Source organism: Haemaphysalis longicornis, unplaced genomic scaffold (assembly GCF_048455015.1).
Source record: "Haemaphysalis longicornis isolate Haplotype H1 unplaced genomic scaffold, Haemaphysalis longicornis Haplotype H1 scaffold_1, whole genome shotgun sequence".
Classification (NCBI taxonomy): domain Eukaryota; kingdom Metazoa; phylum Arthropoda; class Arachnida; order Ixodida; family Ixodidae; genus Haemaphysalis; species Haemaphysalis longicornis.
In genome coordinates, this window is record NW_027526203.1 from 427,404,021 (window position 1) to 427,422,200 (window position 18,180).

General features: G+C 45.9%; 2 protein-coding genes across 2 annotated transcripts in view; one reads left to right on the forward strand and one right to left on the reverse strand.

The window, feature by feature from the left end:
- The window catches only part of LOC144155693 (uncharacterized), a 654,708-nt gene that overhangs the window by 278,154 nt on the left and 358,374 nt on the right, over nucleotides 1–18,180 (reverse strand). The gene's annotated exons all lie outside the window — the stretch shown is intronic.
- Nucleotides 1–18,180, forward strand: part of LOC144155692 (neural cell adhesion molecule 1-like) — a 578,531-nt gene that overhangs the window by 252,194 nt on the left and 308,157 nt on the right. Inside the window, exon 8 of the mRNA XM_077687293.1 lies at nucleotides 16,954–17,207. Coding sequence (XP_077543419.1) covers nucleotides 16,954–17,207 — 254 coding nt within the window. The remainder of the gene's footprint in view (nucleotides 1–16,953; nucleotides 17,208–18,180) is intronic.

Genomic DNA, 18,180 nt, shown 5'->3' on the forward strand with positions numbered 1-18,180 from the left:
TTGTGGGTTCATTGTGGGATTGTCCCTGAGGAAGGAAGTTCCACTTCCGAAACTGTTGGACTAATTTATAATAAACTAGTTAACCGCAATGGTGTCGAAATCTCATATATATATATATATATATATATATATATATATAACACAGAAATAAGAGTTCGCAGTCAAGAAAACCTCGGAAAGCAAAGGGGAGGATGTGGTAGGTCATTGAAACAGATAAAGAATTTGGAAAGAAAGATAGAAAGTGGAGGTGGAGAAAAGCCCCTCATTTTCAACGAGCCCCTCATTTCCTGTTCTGATTCGCTATATATATATATATATATATATATATATATATATATATATATATCAGGGTGTTGAAACTGAACCCGAACCGGAACTGAGCCGAAAAATAAATAACGGTTAGCGGGTTCACGACGTAACGGTTCGACCATCCGCTGCTGATAATGCGCGGTCAAGGCCATTCGGGGCTTTCCGCTTCCACGCACCACCAGCTTCGTAACTGCTCACGGACTTTCTCCTTCAGGTTCGTCACGGTACTATTAACGCTCTCTTCGTCGTCACAACATGAGGAAAGGTATGCGCACCAATGTTGCAATGGTATGGTACTGCTGGTAGGGCGGTCGGAGTACAAGGGTGAGCAAACAAAATGTCACGCTCGCAGCGGCCTGGAGGTGATATGAAGCATCGACTTTGCCCTTCTGTCGCTGCGGCTGTGTAGGGACAATCGGCCCGCAAGTATTCTGCTCTGCGCCACGGTCAAATCCCACACCCTAAATGTGCATACTTGGTGCGTTTCATAATTTGCTTAAAGAGGTCCCACAGCTTGAAAGCGTATACTTGACAAGTGGGGCTCTCAAAAGCCGCTTGGTGATTGAGCCGTTGGCTGCTGTCCCGAAGGATGCAGGTTCGATTACCGCGCCCAGCGTCCGTTTTTCAGATGTGGACAAAAAATGGAAACCTTCATGTGTCGAGATTTCGACTCGCGTAAAGATTCCCCTGTGGTCTGAATTGCTCTGGCGGCCTGCAATATAGGGCGTGCTTCATAGCACAGGTGTAGCTTCGGGGCATCCAACACGCCAATATTTTTGAGAAGTCTGTTTCTACGGGAAAACAAGAAAGAAAAGGCCCACCACGGGGTTTTAAATTAATCCGAACCGAGTTTCTACACGATTAATCCAGAGTCCCCTGGATTAATCCGCTGACATGGCGCTTCTCGGAATTAAAGAGCAAATTCTAGAAAACATTGAGATGAAAGTACTCTCACTAGGCATATTTCTTGATTTAAGAAAAGCATTTGATGGCGTTCAACATGATGTGCTTTTACGGAAACTTTCTTATTATGGAGTCAGAGTTGTCGCATGGTCGCTCATTAAAAGTTCCTTAACGTCCAGGTCCCAGTATACAGAAATAATTGGCATTAAATCAGGCTCCAAGTACATTCAGTATGGGGTACCCCAAGGATCGATTCTCGGTCCAGTCCTGTTTCTCTTGTATATTAATGACATTTCAAATCTGCATGGCACAGAAAAACTTTTATTGTACGCAGACGAGATAAACGTGTTCTCTGGTATGCATATTCAAGACCTCAATAAAAAAGCAAATCATTGGTTGGTTAATTTAGGTGTTTGGCTCAGATCGAATGGGCTAGAATTAAATGTAGATAAAACAAAATACCTCGTATTTCGACCAAAAGGGACACAAATTCCTACAAACCTGATGTTAAACTTTAATAACAAAAGCATCTTACAGTCTTAGACAATTGGTTTCCTTGGTGTAACTTTTCATGAAAACCTTTCATGGACACCACATATAACTTCCCTTAGAAAAAAAAACCTTTGTCGAGCTGTGGGTGCATTAAACCGGCTGAGATACTACCTGCCAACGAGTGTAAAACGTCAAGTTTATTACGCGCTTTTTCATTCGCGATTAAATTATTGCTCTTTAGTGTGGTCCACCACAACGCGGACAAACCTAAATAACCTTACAATACTTCAAAAACGAGCCATACGAGCTATTGCAAACCTGAAGTATTCTGCAAGCTGCGCAGCACTACTTTAACAAACATGAAATATTACCACCACGGCAACTTTACACCCAAATATTATCTCTAGGAGTACTCCGCCAGTATAATTCTAATGAAACATTGTCTGAGCTGAACTATCATGTACATAGAAGTCTGTATGAACTGAGAACGTGCTTGGTAGAACAATGCCGTTCTCGGACAGGCTATGGGGATCAAAGGTTAAAATGACAGATTCCTCACCTCCTCAATCAGTACCCTGATATTCTGGAACTCATTCGATGTCGTAGCCCAAACAAACTATCTAAAGTTATGAAAGAAAAATTTATGAGGCAAATAAAAATTACCGGTGACAGCAGTTGTTAGCGCTCTAATTTTTGTCACTGTCCAGGGCCTGAAGGATGTGTGCATTGATATTTCTTTGTTTCTTGTTTTGTTGGTTCCGATATCACATGTGTGTACATATTTTTGTTCTGGTATGATTACGCCAGTGTGCACCTTTTATTTTGGCGAACGTATGTAACTCGCTTTTTTGCATTTTTTGTCTTGCTTGTTTATTTTTTTTGTTATCTTCTTCCTCTATTTGTTGTTCCTTGTGATCCCGCTGCTCCTCTGATTGTTACGGGTGGCATGGCCCCGTCAGGCAGTTTTGTTTGCTTTTTGCCATGCCATCCAAGGCAGTTTTGAATTGTCTAAAACAAATGGCTACAACAACAACAACAACACACTGACAGGCAGACCTAGCACTTAACCGACACCGCACTCGCACTGAAAACGTGCGTATGTTGCGGTGCGGGCGAAGTTCACTGAATTGGTACATTGCTCCAGCTCATTTCTCAGAAAAAGAGCTAAGAACAATGGCTCATCAGCGTATCGAATTCGCTACATCAAGGTTAACCGTCGCAACGCCTTCGTTACACATAGTTTGCAAACACATGGGTTTCAATGGGGCTGGCAATGGGGAATTGAAAAACTTCGCTACATCCTGGAATGACACATGCAGAAAGGCATGCCGGTCTTGCACTGTCCCGTTTGCCCAGCGCCCATATTTTGCGCTTGCTGTGCTCTCTTGTTTCTTTCAGGGCTGCTTTTAGCTTTCGGATATGCCCTTCACTGACTAGCTAGTCTAACTCGCTACTCTGCTGCCACTGCTACTGGTTCCGGTGGGGGAGTAGGGCTGTTCACAAATTAAAGAGCATCTTCACAAAAAAGATCTATCTCGTGCTTTACGCGTCAAACCACCATTTAGTTTGTAATCGCATAATCGCCATAAGCTTCTGCAGTGTAGTGGAATAAACAATGGGGGTGGTCAGGCAGAACGGAGACGTATTCATCGTGACGAACACATCCGTAATAGCTATTTCGAAGCGCATTCTAGTGATTAGAGCAATAACCAGTGACTGAGCGTTAACTACAGCTCACTTTTAACAAAATTTTGGCTGACATCCTCGAGAGGGTGACTGCTAACAAATAATCCTAGGTGGCCAAATAATCGAATCCATTGGTAGCATTTACGTGGCTGCTGCAGGTTTTTTTTTTTGTGCTTCAATTGATTAAAAAGTACACCACTGGCATATCGAAACACGTCATCGGCTGATGTACAGAGGTGGCTCGCCGGTATGGCGTGTTTGTGAGCCTTGTTTTCAGCTCACATTTACAGTTTACTTATTGTTAGTGAGCAGTGTTTTAATTCGCTAAATGTTTTTTTTTTTTTTTTACAAAAGAGAATACCAGTGAAAGTCATATTCCGTGTTTGCAGCTAGAGTATATCGCCAGGTAGATAATATTCCTAGCAGATCACACACCCAACAAATGAATAATTGTTAATATTTCAGTAATTACCTCCTTGAAATACGGGTTTGGGTTTCCTGTTTATATGAAAAGATTAAAGCCAAACTTTGCTTAAGGCCAGAAATTTTCCGGAACTCGATCAACGCACACGTATTCTGGTGTATTAGATGCCAAGTTTTGATGTATAGTTCCCGTGATAACAAAACAAACCGTGCGAGGAGCGCCAGATGGATAACTTCGCATATGCACTCGAGGGCGAGCTGCTATGGAAAAAAAAATCAGTTTTAGGACTATGTTAGGAATGGAGGGAGGGGGGTGGCGGCGACATTTGGTGCTTTTTTCATAGGGTGTAGAGAAAGTAGTGTGAATACGACTGGACAAGGTGAAACGAAAACAAAAATTCACCAAGAGAAAGCAGTGTGAATACGACTGGACAAGGTGAAACGCAAACAAAAATTCACCAAGAGAAAGCAGTGTGAATACGACTGGACAAGGTGAAACAAAAACAAAACTTCACCTAGAGAAAGCAGTGTGAATACGACTGGACAAGGTGAAACGAAAACGAAAATTCACTAACCATTCGATATTCCCCAATCGAACAATTGCACGCAGTTATTCAGCTGTTTTCCTTGTGCTATACATTGTGGCAATTAGTTCGCGAGATGCATGCATGCTCCCTAGCGCCATCTCTTAGTCATCGCAGACAGATCTCCAATTATGCAGCCCCGTGCTTATATTTATTGTATTATGGACGCATTCACCGCACAATTTGCCGACTACGTCATCGGGGATGAACTGCTCTACTCTGGCGCCATCCCTAAGCGGGTCGCCGCGGTCACATTGCTCTTGCGGAACTCCGCTTCGCTGCTCACTCCTTAGCCATGCTCCGCTTTCCTCCTCGCGCTCTCTTCGCTATCACAGACATTAATTCGCCGCTGCGCTCCGCCTGCACTCATTCGCCCTCCTCTTTGGTCTCCGTTCACTCGGTCATGCTGACAGCGTTGTCGTTGATCTTAACGCACGAACTGCCGTCCAAGAGCCGCGCTCTAAACCAATATCTACATACAATAGACTACCAACTAAGTGCCTGTCCATTCCCATTGCTTTAGCAGCGCAGTTTTAGCACTGCGATGCAATTTATGAATCCTTTTTTATACCGAACGCAATCTTGCCGTTTTTTGTGACACTTCAGTAAGAATTTTATGCGGAAATTTTCAAAGGCGACACTACAGCGCTGAATCCCTCAGCCGCTTGCCATGAAAACCGATTAGCCGCCTCACCAAGCTGGATCAACGTCCATTCGAAAACATCATATGGCCTGCATCTTTTGAACCGGAGCGTCATTTTATGTTGGTCCGATTCAGTGAAAATGGTTCAACATCGGCTATTGCCGGCTGGACAGGAAAATACAGGCGTCGTCTTTTCCTGTCTTCGAGCATCGTACCGCCAATCAGTACATTCCATTTGAAATGATCGTTATAATGAAATATTGTTCGCTCATTAGCATTAGTAAATTGCCTCAGTGTATATTGCCACCTCGTAGTTGCCCCATTGTGCGAGCTAGCCGTTGTAATCCACCCTTTTCCGATCCCCAGCTAGACATATCTGAGGTGCTATTTTCGAAATCCAGTCATTCCGGAAATTCGCCATCTTGATAAATAAACTGTGTCTGATTGGCCTTGATGGATCAACAGCCAAGAGGAGGTATGCTGTATCAAGATGGCAAATTACGGCCGATGACAAGAAACAAAGTAAGAAATGGGAGTCAATCAATCAATCAATCAATCAATCAATCAATCAATCAATCAATCAATCAATCAATCAATCAATCAATCAATCAATCAATCAATCAATCAATCAATCAATCAATCAATCGCTTATTAAAGTGCTCGGGAGAACGTGTGCTGGCACGCGGGACTACAAAATAAAAGAAAACAAAAGAAAACAGGCACCGCTTAACACGATGCAGACGTCTCGCATGGGAATAAAATAAAGCCATGACTGGGTACACAGAACGAAACACGCGTACGCAGACACACATGTAGGTACGGATGAAGCACGACAACAAGGTTCTGACGAGTGACCATGGGTCTGAACACAAGCATCAACAGAGCAAAGTTGGATATGTGATAATCTAGCAAGTACAGATTTGTGGATGTTTTGCGCAGCAGCAAATCGCGCGAATGCAAGCCACGGTGATCCACACGAGTATATTCAAGGTAAATTACGTCGGTATAAGTTAACAGACATGCTTACATAAACAAAAGATTCATTAAATATATCTGGGTACTCAGAGTACTTGCATGGTGGGGAGAAGCGCGAAGCAACGGGGGCAAGAGAAGGCGAAAGGAATCTAACAGGACAAGCGTTTTTTTTTTGTTTTGTATTTTGTTTTTTTGGCTGTCCGTTGTTTCGCGCTGCTGTTCCCCTCCGTGCAAGTAGGCCAACTTGCCCAATTCGCCACCCTACTCAGAGTACTGATGGTTCGCACACTTAATCTGCATATAGGCGAAAAGCCACGCAGATACTTCGGGTCTGGCAAGTGTTGCACTTTTTGCTGTACCTTTTCGGCATACGCAGCTCAACAGAAGGCACTGTGCTGCGAATGATGTTGATGAGGAAGATAATGTCTACTTTATTCTTCCTGGAGGTTAAGCACGATAGTGTCAACACAGAAGATGAGCCAAAGTTAGGTTGACTATTACTGTCGAAGCGATAGTTAAAGAGAGATATAAATGTTTTTTTTTTGCAGTCTCAGTAAGCTTACACTTCGTTTTGCCACTCCAGACAACAGAAACATACTCAAAATGCGGACGGCAAATAGCCGTGTAGAGCTTGAGAAGATAGGAAGGCTACAACGCGAAGGGATCGAAAAGCCGGACAGTAATTACCCTGATGAGATGCTAACTTTCTGTAGAAATTAACACATTGGTCGTTAACCTCATCCACACTTGGTTGTATTTCACCGCCAAGGTTATAGCCTGAAGAAAAATATTTATTAAATAAACACCGCTGACGCAACAGTTTTCAAAATTGAAAACAGCTGTGGCCCGAAGACAGAGCCCTGAGGGATACCATTCGTGGCCTCTTAGCAAAAAGAAGACTGCCTACGCGCGAAACATGACCTGTTATATGAATAATTGCATAAGAGGGATGCGAGGGGCACGTGTAAATCGCGCTGAGGCAATGTTTTTATATAATAGCTCCTGGAAGGTGGTACGAAAAGCCTTACTCAGATCAAAGCAAACGACATCTAGGTGATCGATCCCCAGCACAGCTTCCGATGCGTGCAGAATAAAATCGACACGATTGGTTTTGTTTGATCACCTGGTGAGGAAGTCGTATTGCTCAAGTATTATTGGGGCTTTGATACGGAAAATGAGTAGCATGTGCAGTACAGACTCATACATTTTAGAAGCTGTGAAGCAACGGCTGTTAGTTTGTGGGGTGTAGCTTCGAGCTTGACTAGAACATGGAGGAACAACTCTCATTGATTGTAGGGTTTAACGCGCCGACGCAACGCAGGCGATGAGGCACGCCGTAGTGGAGGGCTGCGGTTTAATTTTGACCACCGGGGGTCTTTAACGTGCGCCGAAATCCCGTACACACGGGCAATTTTCCTTTTCGCCTCCATCAGAAAAGAAGGCGCCGTGGCCGGGAATCGAACCCGCGACCTCGTGCTTAGCAGCACAACGGCTTAGCCACTGAACCACCGCTGGAGGAACAACTCACGCTGCTTCCCACGAGTGGGACACGTACCATTCTATACCGCGAATATACACATCAAAACTGGAACACGCACGTTACCAAACGCCTTCACTACTGCCGAATGAATGCCATCGACGCTGGCCTAAAACTATAGTTTCATTCTCTTTAGGGCTTTTGAAACGAGGCTTTGGGAAATAAACTATTCTGCTGATTTATCCGACCGGAAAGAAAGTTGAAAGGAGTAGTATCTGTATTCTTGCCGTATACGGAGCGGACTGCTCAGCAAATGAATTAACATTGGATATTCTCTCCCACTCTCATCGAGGCTATCGTAGTAAAAGTTTTAAAATCTCTAGCTTCCCAAGATTAAAAAAAAAAATACCTAGCAATGTGGGTTTCGCAATATTCTACCATGGCGATGCAAGTAGAGCTATTGTGCTCAAGCAAATATATACAAAGAAACCCGAGTTGGAACGAATCACTGTGCCACCGTTCTTGTAGAGTTCTGCGAGTTTTTAGTTTTACTTCCGAAAACATCTTTTAATTCAGCTGAAAACCAGCGCATAAAATGAACCTTCTTATTTTTATTTAAATTAGTCTGCTCGTCGACGTCATTGAATGTTATATTGGTCACCAATAAGTTTTTTTCTCAAAAAGTGAAAATAAATCAATAAAGTCCCCACCAGCCAATTTACAAGTGTGTGCCAACAGAAGGGCAGTTATGAAGTAGAGACGCATAGCGTAATAAAAAAAGTGATGTGACGTGAAACTCCTACGGTTTTACAAGGTCAATATTACTGTGGTGACACTTAAAGCCCTTTCAGGTAGTAAAACATAGACCCGAAGCGTTTCCACAGGAATTCCTAATGAAGTTATGTTGTTACAACAAAGTGAAAGAAACGGAGCCTAGCCGAATGGTACGTCGATTGACTACCTGCTTTTTCAAGAAACGCCCAATGCGTTCAACTCCGTAATGAAATAAACATTTTGATCGGTGAGCGAGATTATAAGTTTCATTCGAATTTAAAGGGTTTCTAAGACAGTGCCATTTGCTCAGGTAAAATGTAATAGGCGCGCAATACCAGGCGGTTACGACCGAAGCGAAGTATTGGGGACCAATACACTCACAGTTTAATTCAAAGTCGTGGCGTGTATTACATTTCATGGAATTGTCAAGTTAATTAGGTATACGACCGGCCATTTCTTTACTGTGTGAAGGATCCCAGACACGGCAGAAATTTTAATATTTCAAAGCGACAGCTTTCATTGTGGGACCGATGGCGGCCTGTCAATAAACTAATGAACTTCCCCATAGCCCCATAGGCTGGTTGGTCGACCGAAAGGCTCCGATAAAATCTCTGGAAACAAGGCGCATGCGCGAAATCGGGCTTCCATTGAGTCAAAATGGTTACTTGAAAATCGCGAAAAAGGAACGGTTCTATATCAGACAATACCGATCAAGAAGAAGAAATACCGTAGTATACCTTTAACTCATAAACCACGTATAGGTATGCATTGAGCTCGTACTAGGTAGATGCGTTTACTTAGCGCACGAAAAATCGTCGCATGGCTTCGTTCTTCGTTTGAGAGTTGGGTCGTTGAAGGTTTGACGATCGGTTGGACTCACTTTCAGCGAAGTTTGGACGGACTTTCGGCGATGGTTTTGATGTACTTTAGACGCGGTTTGGTGTCAGAAAGCTTTCGCGCTTCTTTCAATTTTATTTACGAAGGGATAATAAAGTTTTCTTTTTTTTTTGGGGGGGGGGGGGGGTTGAGGGGAAGAAAACAGAATTATTTCTCAGGAAACATCAAGTTTCCTTCCGTCTCAATGAAAGCGGGAAGCAACTAGAAACGACTTCAGAAAAAAATTCCGCAGGGTTGTATAGAAGGCTACGCTTATCTTGATTTATAAAATCGAAGCCACCGTCTCCACTTGCTATCAGGACGCTCCACCTCAGCACGATTTTTTCAAGCTGCTCTCCCCGTTAAGGTTTATACAGAATCACTATTGCAATAGCCCCAGAATCTGCTCAAGACAGGCGTTGTCGAGGGGGATGAAGAAAGCCTCTTGGCACGTATTCAGCCGTTAGCACCAAATCGGCGCAGAAACCACGACCGACACGTCCGGGCACACTCGCGCCCAGGTTGTTGGCGGAAGCAGCCTGGTCTTTTTTTGGGCCTGTAGTGGCCAACCACGACTAATCCAATTCCGTGAAAGACTCCAACCGCCAGCGGACACGGCAAAGGTTGCCCCGGGATGGGTTGGTGTGGGGGTGTTGACATGTCTGGGATAGCACGAGATACCGAAGAATGGAATGGAGTAATACCGAAGTAAAAGTGCACCTCCTAAAACAAAGCAGCACCGAAAGAGAACAGCGCAACAATTCAGAAAGTATGCGCAACGGGAAAATGAGACAGTGCAGGATGGGCTTTCCTTTATGCGTGTGTCATCTTCTGTTTTTTCTTCCAAGACAAAATACCTTGTGCCTGAAAGATCGGAGGATACAGTTTCTTGCAATAGGACAAAGTGCCTACCATACGGTAACAGTTTTCTCTGCGGTACATATTATTCTCATTTGGATACGTTACAAAAACGCGACTTTTCCCGCTAGTCCTGAAAAACCCGATTCCTCCACGCACCACGGCGCTCGCTACGTTCGCAGTAATGGCAATTTCTTGGGAAAGGTCGGACAAAATAAGGAACGTCTAGAGCAAAATCTGTCTTCTGGTTTTTGCTTATTCTACGGCTGAAGGCAGCAAAAAAAAAAGAGAAATATTCTTGTATGAACTCTGCGCGGACTAATTTAAGACCACGCGATGGGTCCTTCATTTTTTGTTTCCCAGTGGAAACACACTTGGCAATCTCTTCGCGCGTTTGATGCTCCGATGGTACTCCTTTACTATGCGGCGCGCCGTATATTGCTGGGCGGCAGAGAAATTTGGACCATCTGGGGTTCTTTAACGTGCGTCGAAATGTTGAGTCATGGACGGCTTTGTTTTTCGTCTACCTTAGGAAAACGGCAGCTGGAGGCAGCGATCAAACCCGCCTCCTTGGGGCCAGCAGCCAATGGCTTAGCCACTGAGCGACTCCTGTGGGCCAAACTTGCTCGTGTCTACGCTTTCTAGGCGTGCATCCTTTTAAAGCAAATGATGCGATGAAACAAGGGGGCATATTTAGGGTCTGGGCGATGTTGCGGTCTGATTTCCCCTGTGAAGTTGGAGGGAGTCAAGGGAAACGTCGCTGCCTTATGTGACCTGTAGACTCCGGAGAGTGTGACATTTCGTTTGGTGAGCCTTGCATTCCGCTCGCGCTATCAGCAGCAACCTATACCGTCGCAACATCGGCGCGGATTCCTTTCCTCGTGTTGGGATATATCTGAAGGAATAAGAGCGTGAGATGTTGCGAAAGTGATGGGGCGTGAAACAGAAAAACCCGGTATTGCATTGACCACGCATTATCAACAACCAATGGTCGAATCGTTTCGTCATGAACCGGTAAGGGTTATTTGTTTTTGCATTCTGTTCCGGTTCGGGCTCAGCGTGCTCACAAAATAACGGTTCGGGCTCGGATTCAGTTCGGGCAAAAATATCGGTCTGGGTTCAGGTTCGACACCCTGCCGCGAAGGTAGCTGTCGACGGTTGCACACTCCGCATACTGTTACAAACGGTTTACCCACAAAGTCCCTGTCAAACAATTGTGTATCGCCCGAGTACGCATCTTGAACGCCCTGGAGGCACCACCTCTTCCCGCTTTCCCCACAACTCAATATCTCAGTTTCAAACGATACCAGCACCTTTTCGCGGCTTCTTTCTCCCCTTGCACAGGTGCCGGTTCCCTTCCTCCAACCGCCGCTGTTCTCTTTAAGCGACGACGAACATATCTTGGCTTCGTTTACAAAGCCTGCCGGCCCTCCTTGAGTGTGCGCTGTTGCAACGCCCAGCGCACGATCCGTAATCATCCCATAGCAATAAAGTTAAGTGAAAAGCCCGCTCACTCTGGTCGGCGTTACTTATATTCACACCCAACTGCGCTCAGAAACGCGATGCAGTGTGGGCCATGTGAGAGGCCTCTGTCAGCGCTCCAACCAGCCGATGCACCAGCACTTCCTCCGCCCCCCCCCCCCCCCTCCCCCCGCTATTCTGCCTCCCTTTTTTTCGCCCTCTTGCGCTCCAAAAGTTTTGGGATCAATACCCCTTAGAAGGCTCAGAGCGAAAGTCATATTGGCGGCTATCACCTCAAAAACCGCTTTCCATGTAAAGCAATGCGTTTAGCGCCTTTATAGTTCGCACTGAAATGTTGCACCCACAGCCCTATTTTTGGCCCATTTTGTTACGACCCCCAAAAAGCAGAAATGTGAAATAATGATTAAAAGAATCATGAAGGGCTCAACTTTCCTGAAGTTTAAAGTAAATGCGCAAAGCGGCGGAGGAGGCTTAACATACAGCCGCAGGCACGTGGCTGTAACGACTGTGTTGGCGCGAGTAATAGGCAATCTGATGTGAACCGGTGCGAGAGCATCTATGATGCGCAGTGTATTGCATGAGACGATCAACCTGTTCATACGTTAAATTCAGCGGGCTTTTCTTACATAGTTGGTAGTCTTTAAGCAAAAGCGCCATAATAAATATCCTTCATGTCCTCTTTCGGTACACATTTTGCTATTTTGTTTCGAGCAAAATCAGCAACATTAATAGGCAATGTCTGCAATGTATCTGAGCTGATTATTTTTATAATCAAGGTAGGAAAACGTACTAGACGCTCCCTAACAATTAACTACGTGTGTGACATAAAAGGGGGGGGGGGGAAGAGGGGAGTCAGGTGTACAATATGAGCCATGACGTCACGGTATTAAAGGGCCCCCTTTGGGGACCAGTATCTATAACCAAAGCTCAAGTTTCCTTAACAACGCGTTCAGGCAAACTGAAGAAGCCCTTCCTAAGAGCACTCTCGTTAGTTCACGGGCAGAGCCGGTTAGTTCCGCAGACGTTGTCGCGTCACTGCACTGACATCATCACTGCTTGTGAAGTCACTGAAGCATCGCTTCCGGTAACACGGCTCAAAGGCCAAGGAGAGATGGCGAGGAATTGAGTTTCGCGTAAAGCCGTGAGGAGTAGCATTACAAATGATTTGTGCTGGCCGTTACTCCGCTCGCACACGATGGCGCCGTCACTCCGGAAACGCCTTTCTCGGAAAAGTCGTTTTAGTGCGTGGAGCAGATACGAGCGTGATGATACGAAATGTGATTAATACAGTGGATGTGCCATTCATGTCGCTGCAGCTGAGAGATACACGGATGTTTTCTCAACGGGCAGCATGACTGGTTTGTTGCGTGACGCTGTCGCGCCTGGAGGGTTGTCACGGGGATTACGTGGAAATAACAGCACCACACAGAGAGGTGTTGTTTAGCGCCGACAAATAAGTTTCGCGCGCGTCTTATTTTTTTGCTTGTTTCGTCGTCTGGATACGTACGAAAAAGTATAACGATCATGGTAATTTGTGTTAATAGTTGAGATTGCGTAATATTTTTTGAAAATTCTTGTTTTTTCTGCAACTGCCTCCTAACAGAGAAATAAAATCCCGGTGAAAAGAAGCACTCGCAGACTGACAAACAGAACCTATAGATTTGCAATAGCGGCAGCGGATTTTAAGCGAAAATTCTTCTTCCAAGAGAAAGATCAAATGCTATGTCGCGCTCCTTTGCTTGTGGAGCCAGCGCCGTCCGACAACCGGCGGTGAATGGGACTTTCATTTTAACCAACCACCGCGACTCCAGCGTCTACGACCTGTGAGGGGCAATCTACTCGCTGATCACCTTCTCTTGCCACTCGTGGCCCCTAGACGTTATTGAGCAACTGGACAAGAAGGGAAAAAGGAACAAAGTAAATGCCCTCCCGTAGCAACGAAGTTTAACGGGCCGCTGCTACCAATCGCAAAATCAATAATAAATAATTTTCCGATTTCAGATGGACCAACAAAGAAGCAGGGCAAATTTATGGCAATTTTAAGTAAACAATAAAATAAATAGAAATTTATAAACACAGCTGAGCACCGCTATAATCGGATGCTTCATCAATAACAACAATTCAGTGCAACACACGAAAAAACTTCATTCGTCGTGAGTGACAATTTCAAAATTCCCGCTTTCACATGAAAAAGAGGCAAACAATACCGCCCCTACGCCTTTCTCGACGTTCTTGACAGCTGGCTGTGTTTTTGAATTTAGGGGAACGCAACTGGAGAAAAGCTGCTCCTGAGCATGGCAGCCCCAGGGCCAGGAAGCCGTTCATCAGGATGGCTCATGCCACATCATACTGAGGACACTCAGGGAGAGCTTGGGCGAACGTCTTGCCGTTGGGCGCAGTCCAGGCACAATCGCGCAGGCAGTGCAATCCTTCCTGCGTTGTATACCGCTGTCGATGGGCGGAGAAAGGCGCCTGGAGAGAAAGCTCGCTCGCTATGGTGCGTGTTTTCTGCGCACGCCCTTGATCTGGCTCCTTTTGCGGGTTCCCGACCTGACAAGGCGCCTACCTGCTAATCGTTCGATGCTTGCTAATAATGGGCTGCTTTGAAACCTTGTCACATGGATGGCGTTAACCGGGGTCACAGTATCTGTTATCGTAAACAGCCGCAGTGACATGTTACGACACGACAAAATTAGCCCCAATTACTCTTTTTTCGAGCTCAAACGGAGCCTTACAAGCTCCGTTTAATCCTTCAAATTGTAACATCGTTACTAACGTATTACTGGTTTCCAGAAAGTGCAGCGGTAATGCTGCTCTTTCCAATCTGTTTACTTGCTCTTCAGAAGAGGTGGGGGGGGGGGGGGGGGGGGGGACGGGGGAGGGGGATTGCGTTGATACGCACTTGCAAAACAACCGACTGAACTGCGTTCTAACAAGAGAACTGGTATTTACGCTGCGATGAGTGATGAATAGAATTCATGCATGCCTGCTGGATGGTGACGGTGTCTATACGGTCTATGGGGTCTGGCCGTTGTAATGTATACCCTTAGAAACAGTTTGACTAAAATAAGCCGTAACGCTTTTATACTTACACCATTTCCCAGAAAAAAGAAAAAAAAAGTGCTACCACATTCCAAAACGAAACAAGGAACCAAACTTTGTGCGTGACAGCGTGGAAACGCGCTATTGTTAACCGAGGTTAGGCCGGGCAGCCGCAGTTAGGTGCGATTGCCTGCACGTGTGACAAGGGCGTTAGCTGCACCTTACCGCATCAGTGAACATGGCTCTACCGGCATCCCTCCGCAGGCTCAGGGTGTACTCCAAAAGCTTCTGCGCGCACAGTTCTACCGACGCTGTTACGATAAGACGCAGATTATTTCATCTTACGGAGCCCCTAGTTTGGTGCGGAATAATACCAGGATGTGGAAATAGCGATGAGCCCAAGCAGCACCGCGTGTTCACATATACGCACCCACCGTTGATGGCTGGAACTATACGCACAAAGCATTCTACGATAGATTACGCATGCCAGCCCAAATTTTCCTGGTAGCTCATACAGTCAGCGCTTTGTTTTATACACAACGCACTCACACGTCAAGTTTGAGAGTTTGGCTACGGCAGCGAGGCGTATTCGTACAGTCAATTAATTGCTTTCTCTGGAACAGACGACTAAGAGGAACAGGCTGTTCTTTCATTAACTTACTCATGGGTCCGCACGCACTGGTTGCTGAGGTTGGGAGTCGGGGGGCGTAAGAGCGGAGACGACGTAAAGGTGATTTTTATTGTGTTTTGTCGGTAGATCGATGTCCCGCATTTGAGTGATTTTTTCAATGGAGATGCTCGGATCAACTGTTTCCCAAAACTTACCCTATTCTTGAAAACTTTGCTTTGTTCCCGGCATGCGCAGAGCGCATTAATGTTGTTTCATTAGAGAGTTTTAGAATAACGTACGCAACCATACGCAAACAGTTAGCGGACGCTATTTCTTTGCGTCGTTCTCACTGCGCATGCGCCGTACGTTAAGCCGCTTCTGATTAGCGGACGCTATTTCAGCAAAATAGCGTGTGTACATAAGGCCGCTTGCGTTTCCAACATGGCGGCAAGTGGCGCGACAACCATTCACGGTTCTTCCCTTCTGTGGAGAGTACTTTGCTTCCGATGGACCTAGTTCTTTTCTCCTGTGTTTTCAAATACGGCAAGTGGTTAGCACGCCGCCCTCGCGCAGCTCTGTACCGTCGTAACATCGCTGACTGTCCGAATGAAGCTTGCAGCCAAGCTAGCGACCGAAGCTGGGTGTGTGTGTGTTTGTGTGTGTTGTAAACGCGTTCGCTTCGCGATGAAATGCGACGTTGTGCTTCTGCGGTTGGATAGTTCTTCCCATGCTCTGGATTATCTTTCTCGAGCGACGTACGACTCAACCTCGCATCGGGTATGTGCAGTGTGCGTGGCTAAAAGCCTACTCAGCTTGCGCGCCAGAGTTAAGTGACTTGCTGTTCGTCCTCGCAAACTGCGCGCGAGGTGAGTGCGGAATTTTGGACGGGAAGGAGGAGGCAACCGATCGCCTGTCAATTGAGGTTCAGACTTGCAACGCATGTTGTTACGTTGTGTTCGTTCGAAACGCCTCTCTGGATTGTTTTGAAGTTGAATAAAATGTATGCGTCAAACCCGGGCATTCGGTTCAGGGCATTCTCTGCGATTGCACAAAAGAAGTTCTACGGGACTTTAACGCTTTCTTTATGAAACGTACTCAGGTAAGAGAATATTCATGTCGTGCTGTGGCCGTGTTGCATTCAACACTGACGGGAAAGCGTTTGTTTGCACTTGTTTGGATAGTCGTAAAATGTCCAAACACTCCAGCACTCCGCTATCAGATCAGCCGGCGAGTCATTTCGCAAAACATTCGACAGATGGCGCCGTATGCATTAGCGTGTCGCTACGCAAAACTGATGAGACGTTCTAATAAAACTCCCCTCGCGGTGTTTACGTAGCGGGACGCAAAAATTTAGCGTTTATTTAGCGTACACAAAAGCAACAAACGCTGTACTAAAACTCTGTATTGACTAAAATGTTTATGAGCGGACGTGCGCAACTCTTGTCGACAACGCATGGCGAGAATTTCCCCAGAAAAATGATTCTTATTGGAACAGGTACGAGAAAATACAAGTGTAGACTATGTTTCGTTCCCTTATAAGTTGTGCATATGTGTGTGTATCTGAAATATATATAATCTCCGCAATGTTTGCTGGGGCTACGACGTTGTTTACGATATTTCATAAATCAAACACCGCGGCACTGCACGATTAGATTACATTCCGATCTCTCTTTCTCTCGGGACTTGCCTATTTCACCAAGTTCGGTTCAACATTACCTATCGCAGTTGCTACACCATGATCACGTACTATACTTCGGTCACGGGGGAGCCAGCTACTTGGAAGAGTTGTGGAAGTTTCCTGTCGTTCTTGGCAACGCAGGTCCACCCGAGCCCCTGGAGAACTGCAGCGTGAGCAACCTGACGGAGCGCAGCTTTTCGGTGGAGTGCCGCGAGGTGCGGTCCACGTCCGGTCAGTCCGCAGCCACGGGGGCCGGTGGCGCCTCTCTGGTGGCTGCTGCGCAAAGGCCCTCCCTGCTGGCACGTCCCCCCGAGAACCTCGTCTACCTGCTCGAAGTGTACGGGCCGCCCGAGGGCTCGGTCCTCCAGAGGGGCGTATCCGCTTCGCAGCACCAGGTGAGTGAGCCCACGCGCCTTCCGCACTCCGGCCATGCTTAAAAAAAGGAATGTTTGGCTCGACTTTTTCGTAACGAGCGATGAGCGTGACTTTTCAACCGCTACTGCCTTTCCTGCTGATTTGACCATCCGGCAAAAATATCTAGGCCATCGCAGTCCTCTCGGGGCATGGTAGCGCGGGTCTCCTCCCGGGGTCACCGAAAACGGAAGTAACCTTGCGTGCAGATCACTGCGCAAGTAATATTGTAGCTTGTACTCTTAAAGCCAATTCAAGGGCCCCTGATGCTGTTGTCTCTCAAAAACAGAACGAAAAAAGTTACCCCGGACATTCCTACTTTATATGGGTGATCAAACTTAAGTCGACAGGTTTTTTTTTTTAAATAGGCGCTTAGATTTACGCGAAGACCACCTCTACGGTGAGGTTATGCGCCCAGGGGGACACATAAATAGGAGGTAATTATAGATATCAGAGGCTTAATTAACTAAAATTGATTAATTAACTTTTTAGTGGCTACAGTTACCAGGTATGTTTTTGTATTGGAAAGTTAGATGCAATCATGTTTTTCCGCAGTTTCAATTAGCAGAATTCTTCTAGCGCCTCGGTAGTCCGAGATATCAAACGGCGAAGTTTAACTGCCGTTCGCATGCAAGACAGTCCGCACCGGCGCAAAGCTCCTCCCTTCTGTGACGTTTCTGCTGTTACGGTGTTTAGTTCGACAAAGGAGTGGAGGCATAGGCAAAAATGATAACTGGCACCCATTCATTCTTGGCTGGCGTTATCGCAATCTGCAGTACTCGGAACCGCTATCGAAACACAGAACAAAAGGGAGGAGCTATGCTCCGGTCTTGACTTCTAGCATGCGCAATCATGCGAGCGGCAATTAAACATCGCAGTTCAATATCTCAGAGTACGGATGCGCTAGAAGAAGTCTGCTAATTGAAACTGCGTAGAAACATGATTGCGTCTAACTTT